Below are 18901 nucleotides of genomic sequence, written 5' to 3'. Positions count from 1 at the left end.
CCATAGATTTATACAATGACATTATGATATCGGTTGTTTTATTTTCAATACCTTTCCTAATTATCGCTAGCATGGAATTTGCCTTTTTGACAGCTGCCGCACACTGGGTCGACATTTTCATCGTGCTGTCTACTACAACCCCGAGGTCTCTCTCCTGGTCAGTCACCGCCAGTTCAGACCCCATGAGCGTATATGTGAAATTCAGATTTTTTGCTCCAATATGCATAATTTTACACTTGTTTATATTGAATTGCATTTGCCATTTTTCCGCCCATTCACTCAGTTTGGAGAGGTCTTTTTGCAGCTCTTCACAATCCCTTTTTGTTTTAACAACCCTGAACCCTGAACTACAACTCCCATCAGCCCAATCCAGTAGCCATGCTGGCTGGGGCTGATGGGAGTTGTAGTCTACAAAAGTAACTTTTCCAAGCTCTGATCATGTGTATGTGGTTGGAAGGAGCTGGGTTTTCTATCTGCTCTTTTTAGAATTAGTGTATGATTATTGTTAGTGTTTTTAATTCTTTTGTATATTTTGTATTGCTGTGATGTTGTTTTACTGCATTTGTATATTTCATATTGCAGTGTATTTTTGTATTGTAAGTAGCCTCAAGACTCTTTTGTAGTAGGTTCCTCACAAATGAAATTGTAATAAATAATCATCATCTTAAAGAGGTGATGGTAGATCCAATTTTGTCTAGAAAGCTGAGAAGGAGTTCATAATGTGTGTGTTGTGTTGTTTTACTCACAAACCTGCTGTACATGCAAGCCAGTTTTACAACCATACAATTGCTTCAGACAAAAAAAATTTGACAGAGTTATATCAGTCTTACATAACCATAACAATCAAATATGTTTGCACTAATTTTAGAATAATGCTCATGTTACAGTGTTGTATTCTCATGATTTGTGACAAGAGTGTTGATAAATACTGGCCTTTATAGGAAACATTTACATAGACTGGAACATTGGTGCTGTTTTTATCAGTCATATCTACACATTAAAATTTGCCATATGACTGCTAGATCAACTTGATACATCTGAGCTATAAATAATTCACTAGAAACTGAGCGCCCTCTCCGGCATTGTGGAGCCCAGTCTGCACCTTGGTACACCACTGAACTAAGGGCAATGAAACAGGCTAGAAGACAGCTAGAGCACAAGTGGTGAAAGAAGTGTTGTGAGGCTGATCAGGCATGAATAAAACATCATAACTGTGCCTACTGTGTGGCGGTGAGGGTGGCGAAGGAGGCCCACTTCTCTGCTTCCAATGCATCATCAAGTAGCCATCCCATGCAGCTTTTTTGTGTTGTCAGGGGTCTGTTCAACTCTAGGAAATGGAGTTTTAAACATTTCAGAGGCCCACTATGAATTGTTTGCAAGGCACTTTGAGGGTAAAGTTGCTCACCTCCATAGCAATCTTGATGCCCCATCCACATCTACGGTAGTCCCCAGTGAGGTGTCCAGTGCAACATCTGCTGCAACTTCTAGGGAACAGTTTCAGTTGATACAGTCTGATGATGTGGACAAGGTGTTTGTGACTATGTGACCAGCAATATGTCCTCTCAACCCTTGTCCTTCTTGGCTTATTGAAGGTTGCTGAAGGGGTATGAATAAGTGGATCCAGGGTATGGTCAATGTGTCTTTGTGGGAAGGAGTGGTCCCAGTCTCCCTGAAAGAGGCAGTGATCCAATTACTTCTGAAAAAGCCCCCCTCAACCCATTGGTTTGTGATAATTACTGACTGGTTGCAAATGCCCCTTTTTTAGGGAAGGTAATTGAGAGGGTTGTGGTGCAGCAATTGCAAGTACTCTTGGATGAAACAGATTATCTTGACCCATTCAATCTGGGTTCAGGCCTGGTTATGGGACTGAATCGGCCTTGGTATCCCTGATGGATGACCTTTATCGGGAGAAGGACAGGGGGAGTGCGTTCATGTTATTATTACTTGATCTCTCGGTGGCTTTTGGTACCATTGACCATGATATCCTTCTGAGCCAATTTGGTGAGATACATATCAGTGGCACTGTTTTACATTGATTCCGATCCTATCTACAGGGTCATTTCAGCATTGGGTGATTGTCTTTTGGTCTCCTGGCAGTTGTGCTATGGAGTGCTGCAGGGTACCATCTTGTCCCCCATGCTGTTTAACATCTTTATGAAGCTGTTGGGAGTGGTTATCAGGAGATTTGGGGTGAGGTGTCAGTAGTACGCTGATGATACCCAGTTCAATTTCTCTGTAACATCTAAATCAGAAGAGGCCATGCAAGCCCTAGACCAGTGCCTGGACTCAGTAGTGGGCTTGATGAGGACAAATAAACTGAGTCTGAATCCTAGCAAGATGGAGATGCTGTGGGTTGGTAGTTCCCAAGTTTGGATAACTGGTCAGCTGCCTGCTTTGGATGGGATTGTGCTCCCTCTGAATGAGCAGGTCCATAGTCTGGGGATGCTCCTGGAACCATCTTTGTCGCTAGAGGCCCAGGTTACCTCAGTGGCTAGGAGTGCCTTTTACCAGCTTTGGCTGGTAAGACAGCTGTGGCCATTTCTGGATTGGGATACCGCTGTTGTCCACACACTGGTAACCTCCAGGCTGGATTACTGTAATGCACTCTATGTGGGGCTGCTGTTGAGGTTGGTCTGAAAGCTGCAGCTTGTGCAAGATGTGGTGGCACGACTGCTCACTGGGGCAAGGTATTGCCAACATGTCACCCCGCTGCTGAAATAATTGCACTGGCTGCCTAGTTCCTATCGGGCTAAGTTCAAGGTTCTGGTTTTGGTGTACAAAGCCCTATATACCTTCGGACCAGGATACCTGAAAGATTGTCTTATTTATTTATATCCTTTCCTTCCTCCCAGTAAGGATCCCAGGGTGGCAATCCCTTATATACCCAGTCGATCACTGTGCTCTGCAGGTGAGGGCCTCCTACAGATATCATATCAGGACATCGGTTTGGCACAACATAGGAAGTGGAACTTTTGTGTTGTGTCATCTACCCTTTGGAATTCCCTCCCCTTAAATATTGGACATCCACCATTAGTGTTATCTTTTCAGTGCCTACTGAAGACCTTCTTCTTTCAACAAGCCTTCTAAGTAGAGACCTTATCCCAGTCTGCATCTGTGTTGGAATTGCTTTTTAAGATGTTTTTAAAGCTTTTTTAAAAAAAGATGTTTTGTTTTAATGTTTTTAAATATGTTTTTATGATTTTTTAGTGTTTTTTGCCATCTTGGGCTCCTTATGGGAGGAAAGGTGGAATATAAATTTAATTTAAAAAATAATAAAATAATAAATGGAAACTAGTAAGAATTTTACAAAAGCACTGCAGCCAAACTAGCACAATCCGGAAAGAAGTTGCGTCTACAATAGGGTAAACTTTACCAAAAGATATAATGTGTACACTTAGATTTTCAGTGCTTGGAGGAGAGCCTTAGCTCTATGGTAGAGCACATATTTGCATGCCAGAGATTCCAGTTTCAGTTCCTGGCATCTCCAAGCTGAACTGGTAAAGACACCCATCTTAAATCCAAGGGAGCCTCTTCCCATCATTATAGACAGCACTGAGGCAGGAAGGGCAATGGTCTGATTCACTATCAAGCATCTTATTTTTCAAATGTGGATCAAAATTGCACTGCAGCAGGCCTCAGTGAAGACCATGTGATTGAAAGATAGGTAACCAACATGGAGTGAACTCCGTCTCCCACTGAAGTCAATTGGCAAAGTCCAGTTGGTTTTAATAGAACAATGCTGTATCCATGACATAGGAAATCTACAGTATAAAGGTATTTGGCTTCTGTAACCAAGAACACATGTAAACTTAGTTATTGAAATTGTGAAATGTTATTTCACAGGCAAGCAAGCAAACAAGCAAGCAAATATTTTACTGTAACAAGTGCTGGACAAGATTTTGTTGTTAATGTGATATCTGCTATCAAAAATCACAGAAGAAAGTGCAGTCCAGTACCACATCTTGCAGGGGAGTGCTGCCTCCCTCCTTCATGATCAGAGCATTTGGTGACTTCTACCGTTACATCCATTCATCTAGACCAGGATAGGAAACCTCAGGCCCAGGCCCTAAATGTGGCCTCTTTCTTTCTGGCTCTTGGGAATCTTCCCAAGGCTACAATCTTACCAGCCCTGCTCAACATCCTCCTTGAATTGTTTTGCCCGGCTGGAATGTGTACTTGAACTGTGATGATGCATCTTCCTTGCCTGGGTAGAAAGATATTAACCTCTGGCCTTTGCATGGCCAGAATGTAGCCTATTGTACAAAGGTAAGAGTTACATCCAATACTCTGCCCACTTTTGTCTCTGGTCCTCCCCACTACTGGCTTATGCCCTTCCAAAGGTTGCCCACAAGGGAATGTGACCCTCTGGTTGAAAAGGGTTCCCCGCTCCAACCTAGACCAATGATGAGAGATAATGGAAGTTGTAGTCCAGCAACATCTGGAGAGTACCCCTTTGACTACCCCTGACCTAGACACTCTGGCTCAGTCCAGATATACAGATATGGCTACCTATTAGCTACTGGGTGAAGTTCAAGGTTCTAGTTTTGGTGTACAAAGCTCTATACAGGTCAGGATCAGGATACCTGAAAGACCATCTTATCCCTTATATTCCCAGTCGATCACTGCACTCTGCAGGTGAGGGCCTCCTGTGGATACCATATTATCAGGAGGTCCATTCTGCACGGCGTAGGAAATGGACCTTTAGTGTAGTGGCATCTACCCTTTGGAATTCCCTCCCCTTAAATATTAGACAGGCGCCATCGGTGTTATCTTTCTGGCACCTACTGAAGACCTTCCTCTTTCAACAAGCCTTTAAAGTAGAGGCCTTATCCCATTCTGCATCTGAGTTGGAAATGTTTTTAAAGCTTTTTTAAAAAGATGTTTTGTCATAATATGTTTTATTTATTTATTTTATTAAATTTTTATACCGCCCCACTAGCATAGCTCTCTGGGCGGTGAACAACAAGCAATACAAATATATACAATAAAATCCAATAATACCATACAGCAAAAGTACAGAGAATGAAAGATCTAAAAACAATTACAACACACTTTAAAACTGAATTAAGTTGACTTCCCAGGAGGATCCCTCCGCCTGTGCTGCCTCTGAGACGGGCTCCTGTCTTGGATGAAACTTTTTCAGTTTTAAATCCAGTCAAAAGGGCTTTTTTGACTGGGGATAATTTCTTCCGGATAAGGAAGAAACGTGAGATTTCCCACACAGCTTTGTTGTGTTTGTTGGAGACTGGAATTCATTAGAATTGTCTGTGAAAGAAGGTCTTCCAGCAACTCGGACGGAGCTAGGATTTCTAACTAGCTCAGCTGAATAAGTGAGCCGTTTTTTTTTTCTTAAAGAAAAACGGATTAACAGGCAAACATCCTCCTGTCTATGCTCATTATTTTGTTATCTATACAGTTAAAGAGATTTGTCAAGGAACCAGGAATTAAGAAAACCTGGGTGAGTCAAAACCTTCTCTTTTACTCACGGATCTAAGGGGGAAGAAAATAAAAATAGCCTATCTTTTTTTATTGCAAAAAACTGGCATATAAATCAGCATTATAAAGACTACAACGGATGAGGGGTTTCTGACTGGGTAATTTTTTGATTTATAAGACTTCTGTGTAATATATGTCTGGGACTATTTTTTCCGGTCTTTTTTTTTTTTTTTTGACGAATCTGCTCATTCTTTCTGCAACTAGTTGTTTGGATGCTGGGAACTAAAGCTGTTTTTGCACTTCTGGGCATATAAGAGATAAGGAAATCCGTACTGTCTAGAGTGTGACATCAGTTGGTTTGAAAGATTAACTCCTTTGTAACTGGATAAAGAAATAAACTGCTCTTTGCTTGGGACATTGAAAATTGAAGGAGTTTTGTTCCTTTGGTTTTAAGAATGACAATTAAGAAGATCATGGATGTACAATAAGGGACTTTATCTTTAGATATGTTTCAGAAAATAATGAATGGGATTAACTCAATAAAACAAGAACTGAGAAATAATAGACAAGCGTTGAGAATTGAATTTGACGAAATGAGACAGGAGCTGAAAGAAATTCAGGATTCTATGAGAAAGGAGAATAAAGATAGATCTGGAAAACCAAAAAAGGATGAAAGAAAAATTAAAGGCAAGGTTCAAACTATGGAGATTGGATTAAATATGGACTTGGAAAAAGATTTGGATTTCCTGGCTGTGATGGATCCTGGAGACAAATATTATGGTTTGGAACTCAGCGCTGTCCCTGAAGGAATTGATGAAGAGATTGGAGATAAAGATATTATTGGTTTGAAAAAATTCCTGGACTGGAAGGATTTGATGGAACTTGAAATGGAGAAAGTTAACAGAATTAATTCCTGTTTTGTGTCAATGGAAAAACATTCAAGAGATGTGCTAGTGTATTCTGTAAAAAAGAGGAACAGAGATGCGGCTTTGCAACAATATTTCAGTGATACGTTCGGAATTGATGGCAAGGAAATATCTGTGATAAAGGAAATTCCTATCAGACTCTTATTATATGACTATGACAGCAAGATTATTGGGTGCGTAAAGATGGAAGATGGAACCAACACAGATAATGGAAGAAGAGCGATTTGAAATTACTGGACTTAATAGACTTGATGAGTTGGATTAATTGACATGTTTATCTAGAAAAAAATTGATGGACATATATCTCAAGGATTGGAAACTTCTCTTTGACTTTTTGTGGAAGAATAAAATGATATGATGTTAATGAGATCTGATACCAACTAAGAAAACCGCTGGAGGAAGGTGATTTTATAATCTATTAAGAGACAGGCTTGTTATATATTATAGACTTATAGCTGAACTACGACAAATCGGAAGTCAATAGTTTTTATTCTTTTTTTTTCTTTTTTTATTGTATTGATTTGTGGGTTTTTTTTGTATTGTTTTGGTTTTGAAAATCTGAATAAAAATTAATTGGAAAAAAAAACTGAATTAAGTTAAATTAAAAGCCCTAGAAAAGAGGAAGGTTTTAACCTGGCACCAAAAAGACAGCAGCGTCAGCGCCAAGCGCACCTCATCGGGGAGACTGTTCCACAGTTCGGGGGCCACCACTGAGAAGGCCCTAGTTCTTGTTACCACCCTCCGAGCTTCTCTGTGGGTCGGAGCTCGGAGGAGGGCCTTCGATGTCGAGCGCAGTATACGGGCAGGTTCATATTGGGAGAGGCGTTCCAACAGGTATTGTGGTCCCGCGCCATATAAGGCTTTATAGGTCAAAACCAGCACTTTGAATCTGGCTTGGAAGCAAATTGGAAGCCAGTGCAAGCGGGCCAGAAGAGGTGTTATGTGTTCGGACCGCTTGGTCCTCGTTATCAATCTGGCAGCCGCGTTTTGCACAAGCTGTAGCTTCCGAACTGTCTTCAGAGGCAGCCCTACGTAGAGCGCATTGCAGTAATCCAATCGCGAGGTTACCAGAGCATGTACCACTGATGTGAGGTCCTCCCTGCTCAGATAGGGACGTAGCTGGGCTACCAACCGAAGATGGTAGAATGCATTCCATGCCACCAAGGCTACTTGAGCCTCCAGTGACAGGGAAGGATCTAAAAGAACTCCCAGACTACGAACCCGCTCCTTTAGGGGGAGTGTAACCCCGTCCAGGACAGGGTATATATCCACCGTCTGATCAGAGAAACCGCGTACCAACAGCATCTCAGTCTTGTCTGGATTGAGCCTCAGTTTGTTAGCTCTCATCCAGTCCATTATCGAGGCCAGGTAATGGTTCAGCACATTGACAGCCTCACCTGAAGAGGAATACACATTGTTTTAATATGTTTTAATGTATGTTTTTAAGATGTTTTAGTGTTTTTAATGTTTTGTTTGCCACCTTGGGCTCCTTCTGTGAGGAGGGGCGGGACATTAATTTAATAAATAAAATAATAAATGGAAACTAGTAAGAATTTGGCAAAAGCGCTGCACCCAAACTAGCACAATCCGGAAACACTAAGATGTTTTAGTGTTTTTAGTACTTTTGTTTGCTGCCCTGGGCTCCTACTGGGAGAAAGGGTGGGATGTAAATCTAAATAATAATAATAATAACAACAACAACAACAACAATCTTATTAGACCAAGAAGGAGCTGTGTGCTCCATACTCACCCTACTCCTCCCCTCACAGACCTGGGTTTGGCACTTTATTATGGCTTTTAAAATTCCAATTTCCTGTTATATCCAAACCCAGAAAAAGCAATTTAATCTATTTACAAACCAAAATATAAAATGACGATTTGATCAATCCCAGAAGTATTTAATCACTGCACACCAAAAAAAAGTAGGGGGAAAGGAAAGATGCAATGCATAGGCACAAGTCTCATTATTGCTGTAATAAATTATGCCTGATCTGGCCCTTTGTGGATTTCTTATACTATTTCTTTTTAGCACACTTGTTGTAATGATGCCCAAATGCTTGCATGTGGCTGTAATTGCACCGATTCCACATAATTTTAAGAGGAAACCATAAAATCTAAGGTTGCAATTTCAGAAGGAGAATGGTTGCATGATTTGAAATAACACAAAGTTTTGTACTCACACAGCAAGGAAAAAAAGAGAAATTAAATGACATGTGCAAACTGGTTCGGACAAACTCTACCCCCACTATTTGCTTAACTTTTCTATCAAGTAAGGCCTGAGACATGCTGAGGAAGCATTCTTTAGTTCTTCCTCTCTGTCCTCACAAAAAGGAAAGCCTTCATTTCTTTCTTTTTTATCTTTGTGGTTTTATTTTTCAAACCTGAATATTGAATTTTTCAACATGGGAGGAAAGATATGAAATCTTTCTGTTCTTTAAAAAAAATGACTTTGGGGAGGCGGATGCGTGCAAGTGAAGGAACAACAGGTAATGGCAAGAATCTCAGTACTGCAGCACTGGAAACTTCTGGAGGATCTGGACGTGCAGGTTTGGTACAGGAACATCTGGATGGTTGCAATCCTGGACAATATAACGTTGCATCTTCTGTTCCTACGAGGCAATGCAAAACCAGAAACGTTTATGTCCATATGGTGGAGGTTTATAGATTACACTACACAACATGCTCTACACTATCAGCTCTCTACAGCAACGGATGATATTTGGCTTTCATGATCAGTCACTCCAGACTATTCACTTTTTGTGTTAATCTGGCTCTATAATTTTATACTTATCACCTAAATGTATTGTTACTTACCTTTACACATATACCTACCTGTATGATCCTGTAGTATTACAAATGTGAAGCATCATCAATACGAATAGTGACTGGGGTGGGTAGGGTTTTTTGTTTCTGTTTAGTTGTATTTCTTGTTATATTTTATAGTATAAATAATAAAAAACAATGTTATTGCTTTATGTAGAGATTGCCTAGGGGTGTACAATTGAACTGAAACCACTTTTTCATAAAGTAACATTTGTAGGATGGAAATATATAAATATGTTTTATTTTCAGCTAATTTTAAGTAAGCATTCTGATCCTCAATGGTAGTGGCAGCATATTTGTCTGTGAAGAAGCTTAACATCACTGCAACATATTAGTTCACCCCATGCTAAGCATGTGTCTACTCGTATATCTTTATAATGGTTGATTTGCCCATACATGTGCCTCTTTCAGTGTCTCATCACTCAATGACTTCACTTAATAACTAACTCCACTGGAAAATATTATTCATATTCTGGGATATATTCATATCTTATTTGATATGCAGACTGAGTAAGTGATGTTTCTTCAATCGCTGAAAGCTACTCACAGTAAACATTTGCTGTTGCAGTCACCTTTAGGAATAACAAGATAAAAAGTGTGTCACCTTTAGGGCCAGTTCATACATACCTGTTCATTACCTGGTATCTCCTGTATCAAATGGCAACTCGCATGTATGAATGAGACATCATAAAGCAAACGCCACATGCAGAACTTTTATATTGTCTTGCACACAGTGCTTTTCAGTGGAGTTCATTCACATGTTCATTTATGACTTTCTAGATGTAACTGATTGTTTTGAGCATCATGCACACAGTGCTTTTCAATGGAGTTTGGTCACATGTTCAGTTGTGACTTCTAGAAGTGAATGATTGTGTGGTGCATAGAGATGTGAAGGTCCAGGAGAAAACCAGAAAAGGTGGGAGGGATATTCCCCCTCTTTTGGGGGGAGGTTCCCCAAAACAATTGGGGGGAAATGGGGGGGAGTTTCGGACCTTCACATCTCCAGTAGTGCATGGTGGTTCTCAGCACTAAGAGACTGATTTGTACATTACATTTCTTCTCTCTCATGAAAGTAGTACCTTCCAAGATGCTATTATGTTAAGTTCATGTAATGAAATCACAGGATATTGTAGCTTGACTCCTTGCATTCCCAGCTCCCACATTATAATGATCACTCAAGCCTGAATGTGAAAGAGAAGAGCCAGAATGTATTGTGTCAATTAGTTCTAAAAGTAAACAAAATACCAAAGGATTTCAAAGCACTTTTCAAAACATTCATTTCCCCTCTACAGGGACCAGCCATGTCTTTGATAGCACAAATCCCCAATCAACACTGTACAACGAGAAATCTATTATTGCATTAAAATGCCAAGCGATATGCAAAGTGGTCAGGATCAAGCCATTATAATTGTCTCATCACAGAGTGTATTCAATAATTTCTACATTGACCCACCAACTCCCCATTAAACTACAACACCAAAAAATTGTATGTCTCTGGAGAGGGGCATGATGCAGAAATACTAAACTTTAGATGTTATTAATCCCTTTTAAAAGCCAAACATGTAGCCTTTCCCTGAAACCCGTGTACCTGCAATGTCCTTAATTATTCTAGTTTTCTTAATTTCACGATCATTTATATTTTTTTAAAAAAGGAGTGTATCTTCCAAGAAGAACTGAGCCAGCACTGTGATCTTATAATATTCATGGCTGTTTGGGTTATTAATCTCATTACTCTTTAGGAAAAACTATAACTTTAATTACTACTAATTGCTACAGTTATTGCAAATGGTCAGGGACATTTCTCATTGGCTTATGTGAAGGTTGGCATTCCAGCAGCAGTATCTTGGACACTGGAACAGAGAAGAGGCAAGTTCTGCTTACTCATCTGCAGAAATGGGATATTTTTGTGTGTGCCTTCTAATTTGGATTTATGTTTTGTTCCATTACTTAGATTTTAATTGGAGCAGTAATTGCCATGGGCTCAGCAGACAGGGATGGCCGTCTACATCCTGGTGATGAGTTGGTCTATGTAGATGGAATTCCAGTGGCTGGCAAAACCCACCGATACGTGATTGATCTCATGCATAATGCAGCTCGAAATGGGCAAGTGAATCTAACTGTGAGAAGAAAGGTGCTACCCACAGGTATGTTAAAAAGAAAGGAGACCCAATGATTGTTAAGAACTGAGATACAACTAAAAACAAATCATACGTAAAAAATTCTGTCGGGAGAAAAACTAACATTCAAAGAAATATTGCTTTTAAAAGAAGACAGAAAATGTTTGCATTTCAGCTTTCCCTTGCAATGTTTCTGACGCAAATGGTAAAGTATTTTGCCTGTTTTATAGAGATTAGGAAAATAAAACTGACATAGAACTGTAGTAGTCATGGGTTACTGCGTTCAAATTCCATTGTATATTGGCTGTATGTTCTCCCCATCATCATCATCATCACCACCACCACCACCACCACACATGCCGTCCTCTTGCTAACTCATGTGTCTTGTTAACGTCCAGGGTGTGACCAATGGAGTGCAGGCAAATGAAATAAGCATCAAGGCTGCAAAGTTTCAGGGGCAAGGAGTGATTTCATGAGTTTTCAGCTCATACCCATTCAGTAGGAGGATAATATAAAAGTAAACCCTTTTAGCACAAACTAAACAACAACAGCTAGACAGGAGACAGGCACCTTGTCTCTTTTAACCAGTCAGCATTATACTGAAATCGAAACCATATTCATAGGATTATTTCAGTCTTAGACACTTAAGGAGTCATCAGAGCAGTTTTGTTTTTCTAAATATCTAACCCAAAACCAAGCCTTAAGTCACAGTTTTCACCTGGTGAGTCTTTATATTAGTTTGTTCATTTCTTTGCTATGTTCCATGTATGGATTTGTGTTTGATATCTCAAAGTCTACAGTGTGTAGGCCATTTTGCAAACTACACAGAGACTACAGTCAACTGGGAGCTGTAGCCAATCCTGCTCTCTGCTAAGCATACCAAGCTGTTCCTTGTGTTTTCAAAAATTGGTCTGACACATTTACATTTTACATTTTTTAGTGTTGGAAAATGAGGCAATATCTAGGATACATTTGTCACTAGGCCAATGTATTCAGCAGTTAGAATAAACATACATGTCTTTAAACCCCTTCTGTCTACTTCCCATTCCCTTTCTTCCCCCTATTTCCCTTGGCAGCCTTTGCCTTCCATTCCAACACATTTTAGCTGGTCAAAAGCCTCATCTACCAACCCCATTTCATTCTTCGTAGTGTCATCTTCCTTTTTGGCACAGTCCCATGTCCCTTTATCAACTCTACTGCAGTCGTTCCAGTAAGGAGACTGATGCTCTTCTGTTGCCCATTATAGACCCCTGGAGTCAGAGAAATTCTCTCCAGCCTGGTGCAACGCAATGCAGCTCCCCAAACCCTAGGAAAATGGCCATTAGCCAAGGTAACACACACAGCACTTGATGGTTAATCCCTTGAGGAAATTAGTTATGATTCTGCTTGTGAGGCTGACCACTTTTATTTCTTGTTGGTCCTTGCTGCTGATTGCATGTCTGGAACTTTTAGTTAAAGAAAATTATTCCTGTCTGGAACTTGTAGCTGAATATTCTTTTTGGCAGTAAATCTCAATCATATATTCTATGAGAGGAGCCAATCTTAAGAATTTGAAGAGACTATCTATCAAACATTTTCAGCACATTTAGAAGGGACGGGGAGTAAAAATCCTTCCCTGAAGGAGGGGTGGTGGAAGGATTGTGGAGGGGGAGGGAAACAATGGGAAGAGATCTTTGACTAAAATTAAATGAGATGGGCAAGGGTTGTTATTTTTTTAAAACACACACACTTTAAAGTGCTAAGTGGTTTGGCTCCAATCCCGCCTAGCTGCTACATGCTTTGAAAATGACTGGGTGAATATACCCCTTCCTATGAACAAAACTATACGATGATGTTGTGTTGTTGCCATGACATGGTGTGGAAAAAAGATGGCTGCCCCCATTGACAATGTGTAATGGACATGAATATAATTTTCTTTATTCATTTACTTGGGCAATGAGTAATGGGCAGGAGTATCATCAATTAATGGACATGAACATAAGAACATAAGAAGAGCCTGCTGGATCAGGCCAGTGGCCCATCTAGTCCAGCATCCTGTTCTCACAGTGGCCAACCAGGTGCCTGGGGGAAGCCCGCAAGCAGGACCCGAGTGCAAGAACACTCTCCCCTCCTGAGGCTTCCAGCAACTGGTTTTCAGCATGCTGCCTCTGACTAGGGTGGCAGAGCACAGCTATCACGGCTAGTAGCCATTGATAGCCCTGTCCTCCATGAATTTGTCTAATCTTCTTTTAAAGCCATCCAAGCTGGTGGCCATTACTGTGTCTTGTGGGAGCAAATTCCATAGTTTGACTATGCGCTGAGTAAAGAAGTACTTCCTTTTGTCTGTCCTGAATCTTTCAACATTCAGCTTCTTTGAATGTCCACGAGTTCTAGTATTATGAGAGAGGGAGAAGAACTTTTCTCTATCCACTTTCTCAATGCCATGCATAATTTTATACACTTCTATCATGTCTCCTCTGACCCGCCTTTTCTCTAAACTAAAAAGCCCCAAATGCTGCAACCTTTCCTCATAAGGGAGCCGCTCCATCCCCTTGATCATTCTGGTTGCCCTTTTCTGAACCTTTTCCAACTCTATAATATCCTTTTTGAGATGAGGCAACCAGAACTGTACACAGTATTCCAAATGCAGCCGCACCATAGATTTCTACAACAGCATTATGATATCGGCTGTTTTATTTTCAATACCTTTCCTAATTATCGCTAGCATGGAATCTGCCTTTTTCACAGCTGCCTCACACTGGGTCGACATTTTCATCGTGCTGTCCACTATAACCCCGAGGTCTCTCTCCTGGTCGGTCACCGCCAGTTCAGACCCCATGAGCGTATATGTGAAATTCAGATTTTTTGCTCCAGTATGCATAATTTTACACTTGTTTATATTGAAGTGCATTTGCCATTTTTCCGCCCATTCACTCAGTTTGGAGAGGTCTTTTTGGAGCTCTTCGCAATCCCTTTTTGTTTTAACAACCCTGAACAAATTAGTGTCGTCAGCAAACTTGGCTACTTCACTGCTCACTCCTAATTCTAGGTCATTAATGAACAAGTTGAAAAGTACAGGTCCCAATACCGATCCTTGAGGGACTCCACTTTCTACAGCCCTCCATTGGGAGAACTGTCCATTTATTCCTACTCTCTGCTTTCTGCTTCTTAACCAATTCCTTATCCACAAGAGGACCTCTCCATGACTGCTAAGTTTCCTCAGAAGTCTTTGGTGAGGTACCTTGTCAAACGCTTTTTGAAAGTCTAATAATAATAATAATAAATTTTATTTTTCAGCCGCCTATCTGTCCGGGTTAGGGATACTCTAGGCGACGAACAAGAAGAATAAAAACAATACATATACATCAACATAATCAAATTTTAAGCTAAAAAACCATTCATTAATTCAATTGTAACATAAGTTAATCTGTCCCAATCTTGTAGGCCTGCCTGAACAGCCAGGTCTTCAAGGCTCAGCGATAGCTGGACAGGGAGGGAGCATGTCTGAGATCGAAAGGGAGAGAGTTCCAGAGGGTGGGGGCCACAACAGAGAATGCCCTCTCTCTGGTCCGTACCAGCCTAGCTGTTCTCACCGGTGGGACCAAGAGAAGGTCTTGCGAGGCTGATCTCGTCAGGCGGCACAATCGGTGATTCTGGAGGCGTTCCTTCAGATATACTGGGCTGAAACCGTATAGGGTTTTAAAGGTCAACACCAACACCTTGAATTGGGCCCGGTAGACAACTGGTAGCCAGTGAAGCTCTAATAACACTGGGGTGATATGATCCCAGCGACGGCTATGCATAATCAAGCGTGCCACCGCGTTCTGTACCAGCTGTAATTTCCGGACCGTTTTCAAGGGTAACCCCACGTAGAGCACATTGCAGTAGTCTAAGCGAGAGGAGACCAGGGCATGTATCACCTGAGGGAGCAGGTGAACAGGAAGATAGGGACACAGTCTCCGTATCAGATGTAATTGATACCAAGCTGCCCGGCTCACTGCTGTAATCTGAGCCTCCATGGATAGCTGGGAGTCAAGTATGACCCCAAGACTGCGGACCTGGTCCTTCAGGGGTAAACTTACCCCATCAAGCATCAGGTCAGTAATTCCTAATCTCCTTTTATCTCCCACAAGTAATACCTCAGTCTTGTTGGGGTTCAGCTTCAGCCTATTCTCTCCCATCCATCCACTTACGGATTCTAGGCACTTGGACATGGTATTCACAGCCAACTCCGGTGAGGACTTAAAGGAGAGATAGAGCTGAGTGTCATCTGCGTACTGATGGCACTGCAACCCAAAACTCCTGATGATTGCGCCCAGCGGTTTCACATAGATGTTGAATAGCATGGGAGAGAGGATAGAACCTTGTGGCACTCCACAATGAAGAGGCCAAGGGTCTGAAACCTCATCTCCCAATGCCACCCGTTGCTGCCTATCCGAGAGATAGGAACGGAACCACTGCAAGACAGTGCCTCCTATTCCTAATCCCTCTAGGCGGTTTAAAAGGATACCGTGGTCAACGTATCGAAAGCCGCTGAGAGGTCCAGGAGGACAAGGAAGGTGTATTCACCCCTATCCAATGCCCTCCGCATATCATCTACCAGAGCGACCAAGGCTGTTTCCGTACCATGACCAGTCCTAAAACCCGATTGGTATGGATCTAAATCCAAGTGTGTCTGTAATTGCGCAGCCACCACCCTCTCAATCACCTTGCCCAAGAATGGTAAATTAGAGACTGGGCGAAAGTTGTTTAACTCTTGGGGATCCAAGGACGGTTTTTTTAAGATGGGCTTTATTACCACTTCCTTGAGGGCTGATGGCATTGCACCCTCTTGCAAGGATGCATTCACCACCGCCTTGATCCCTTTGCCCAGTCTCTCTTTACAGCTCATGATGAACCATGATGGGCAAGGATCAACCAGACAGGTGGTCGTCTTCACAGTACAGAGCACCTTGTCCACTTCCTCAGAGAGAAGAGGCTGAAACCGATCCCAACAGACCGGAATGCAACTGGCCGACTCTGGCCCACTTCCTGTCTCCACGGCGAGCGGAAGCGTGCTCTTCAGACGTTCGATTTTATCGGCAAAGTGTTTAGCAAAAGTATCACAGGAGATTTTAGAATGTTCCATGGGTTCCTGAGCAACTGGACCGACCAGGCTTCGGACCACTTGGAACAATCTCCTGGGACAACACTCTGCCGACGCAATAGAGGCAGCAAAGACATTTTCCTTTGCTGCCTTTGTTGCCACCTGGTAGGCAGCTATTGCTGCTCTAACCCGTGTCCGATCGTCTTCAGTGCAAGATTTCCGCCACCGGCGCTCAAGTCGTCTCACCTCCTGTCTCAGACCCCGCAGCCGTGGTGTATACCAAGGTGCTGTCTGAGTTCTGTTCAGGGGGAGAGGACGTTTCGGAGCCACCCGGTCCACCACCCTGGCGATCTCCTTATTCCACTCCATCACCAGGGATTCGACCGGGCGACCTTCAGTCAGCTCCATATCCCCCAGCGCATTCAGGAATCCTTTGGGCTCCATCAGGCGTCTGGGGCGGACCATTCTAATAGGTCCTTGTCCCCTGCGGAGGGCGTGCGGCATCGAGAGATCTATATTCACCAGATAGTGATCTGACCATGACACGGGGTTAGAAGAATTCACTCCCATTTTCAGAGCACTATCCTCCCCTCCCGAGACAAACACAAGGTTGAGAGCATGACCGGCTACATGGGTAGGCCCTATATTACTAAGGTGCAGATCCCAGGAAGTCATGGTTTCCATGAAATCCCAAGGGGCTCCTGTGAGGACAGCCTCGGCATGTACGTTGAAATCCCCCATCGCCACAAGATTGGGGGAGAGCAACCGCACAGCCGAGACTACCTCGAGCACCTCAGTCAGGGATTCTGCTGCGCAGCGGGGTGGGCGGTACACAAGCAGAATCCCTAAACTGCCCTTTGGGCCCAACCTCCAGTACATGCAATCAACAAACTTGGTCTCGTGGAGAGGGGGTCTGGCGAAACACAAAGATTCCCGGTAGATAACTGCCACTCCCCCTCCCCGCCTCCCAATCCTCGGCTGCTGTGCATATCGGAAACCGGCTGGACACATGGCCTCAAGTATAGAAGCTGAGGCCTCATCCAGCCATGTCTCCATAATACATACCAGGTCTGCGTCCTCATCCAGGATCATATCCTGGATGAGTGATGTTTTCTGTACCACAGACCTGGCGTTACACAACAGCAATCGAAGATTGGATGGAGTTCTGCTTCCCCCAGTTATCTTCTGGTAGTAAACAGGCCCGGAACAAGGGATGGATATTAAGCATCTATCCCTAGTTCCCCGATGCCGGCTTGGCCTGCTACCCACGCCCCTACAGAATCTGCCACCTAGCCTTTCAATATTGTGGCCCCCCACCCCTCCACACTAACCCCCTCTGATTTACACATAGCTCCCTCTGGTACGCCGACAGGCAGGCCTTCTCCTTCGGTAACAGTAAATAAAGATAAAAGTAAAATAAAATAAAAGTCTAAGTACACTATGTCCACTGGATCACCTCTATCTATATGCTTGTTGACACTCTCAAATAATTCGAATAGGTTACTGAGACAGGACTTTCCCTTGCAGAAGCCATGCTGGCTCTGCTTCAGTAAAACTTGTTCTTCTGTGTGCTTAGTTAATCTAGCTTTAATAATACTTTCTACCAGTTTTCCAGGGACAGAAGTTAAGCTAACTGGCCTGTAATTTCCAGGATCCGCTCTGGATCCCTTTTTGAATATTGGCATTACATTTGCCACTTTCGAGTCCTCAGGCACGGAGGAGGACCCGAGGGACAAGTTACATATTTTAGTTAGCAGATCAGCAATTTCACCTTTGAGTTCTTTGAGAACTCTCGGGTGGATGCCATCCGGGCCCGGTGATTTGTCAGTTTTTATATTGTCCATTAAGCCTAGAACTTCCTCTCTCGTTACCACTATTTGTCTCAGTTCCTCAGAATCCCTTCCTGCAAATGTTAGTTCAGGTTCAGGGATCTGCCCTATATCTTCCACTGTGAAGACAGATGCAAGGAATTCATTTAGCTTCTCTGCAATCTCCTTAATGTTCTTTAGTACACCTTTGACTCCCTTATCATCCAAGGGTCCAATCGCCTCCCTAGATGGTCTCCTGCTTTGAATGTATTTATAGAATTTTTTGTTGTTGGTTTTTATGTTCTTAGCAATGTGCTCCTCAAATTCTTTTTTAGCATCCCTTATTGTCTTCTTGCATTTCTTTTGCCAGAGTTTGTGTTCCTTTTTATTTTCTTCATTCGGACAAGACTTCCATTTTCTGAAGGAAGACTTTTTGCCTCTAAGAGCTTCCTTGACTTTGCTCGTTAACCATGCTGGCATCTTCTTGGCCCTGGCGGTACCTTTTTTGATCTGCGGTATGCACTCCAGTTGAGCTTCTAATATAGTGTTTTTAAACAACTTCCAAGCATTTTCAAGTGATGTGACCCTCTGGACTTTGTTTTTCAGCTTTCTTTTTACCAATCCCCTTATTTTTGTGAAGTTTCCTCTTTTGAAGTCAAATGTGACCATGTTGGATTTTCTTGGCAATTGGCCATTTACATGTATGTTTAATTTAATAGCACTATG

The 18901-nt window shown here is 42.3% G+C and overlaps 1 protein-coding gene across 24 annotated transcripts in view; it reads left to right on the top strand.

Moving 5' to 3' along the window:
• Positions 1 to 18901, top strand: part of MAGI2 (membrane associated guanylate kinase, WW and PDZ domain containing 2) — a 1014264-nt gene that overhangs the window by 897417 nt on the left and 97946 nt on the right. For all 24 annotated transcript variants that reach the window (XM_061582129.1, XM_061582109.1, XM_061582110.1 and 21 more), the window contains one exon: positions 11137 to 11329. In XM_061582129.1, coding sequence (XP_061438113.1) covers positions 11137 to 11329 — 193 coding nt within the window. The remainder of the gene's footprint in view (positions 1 to 11136; positions 11330 to 18901) is intronic.

The sequence above is a fragment of the Rhineura floridana genome, chromosome 8 (assembly GCF_030035675.1).
Source record: "Rhineura floridana isolate rRhiFlo1 chromosome 8, rRhiFlo1.hap2, whole genome shotgun sequence".
Lineage (NCBI taxonomy): Eukaryota > Metazoa > Chordata > Lepidosauria > Squamata > Rhineuridae > Rhineura > Rhineura floridana.
The sequence above is the reverse complement of the archived record's forward strand: the minus strand, read 5'-3'. Positions and strand labels throughout refer to the sequence as shown.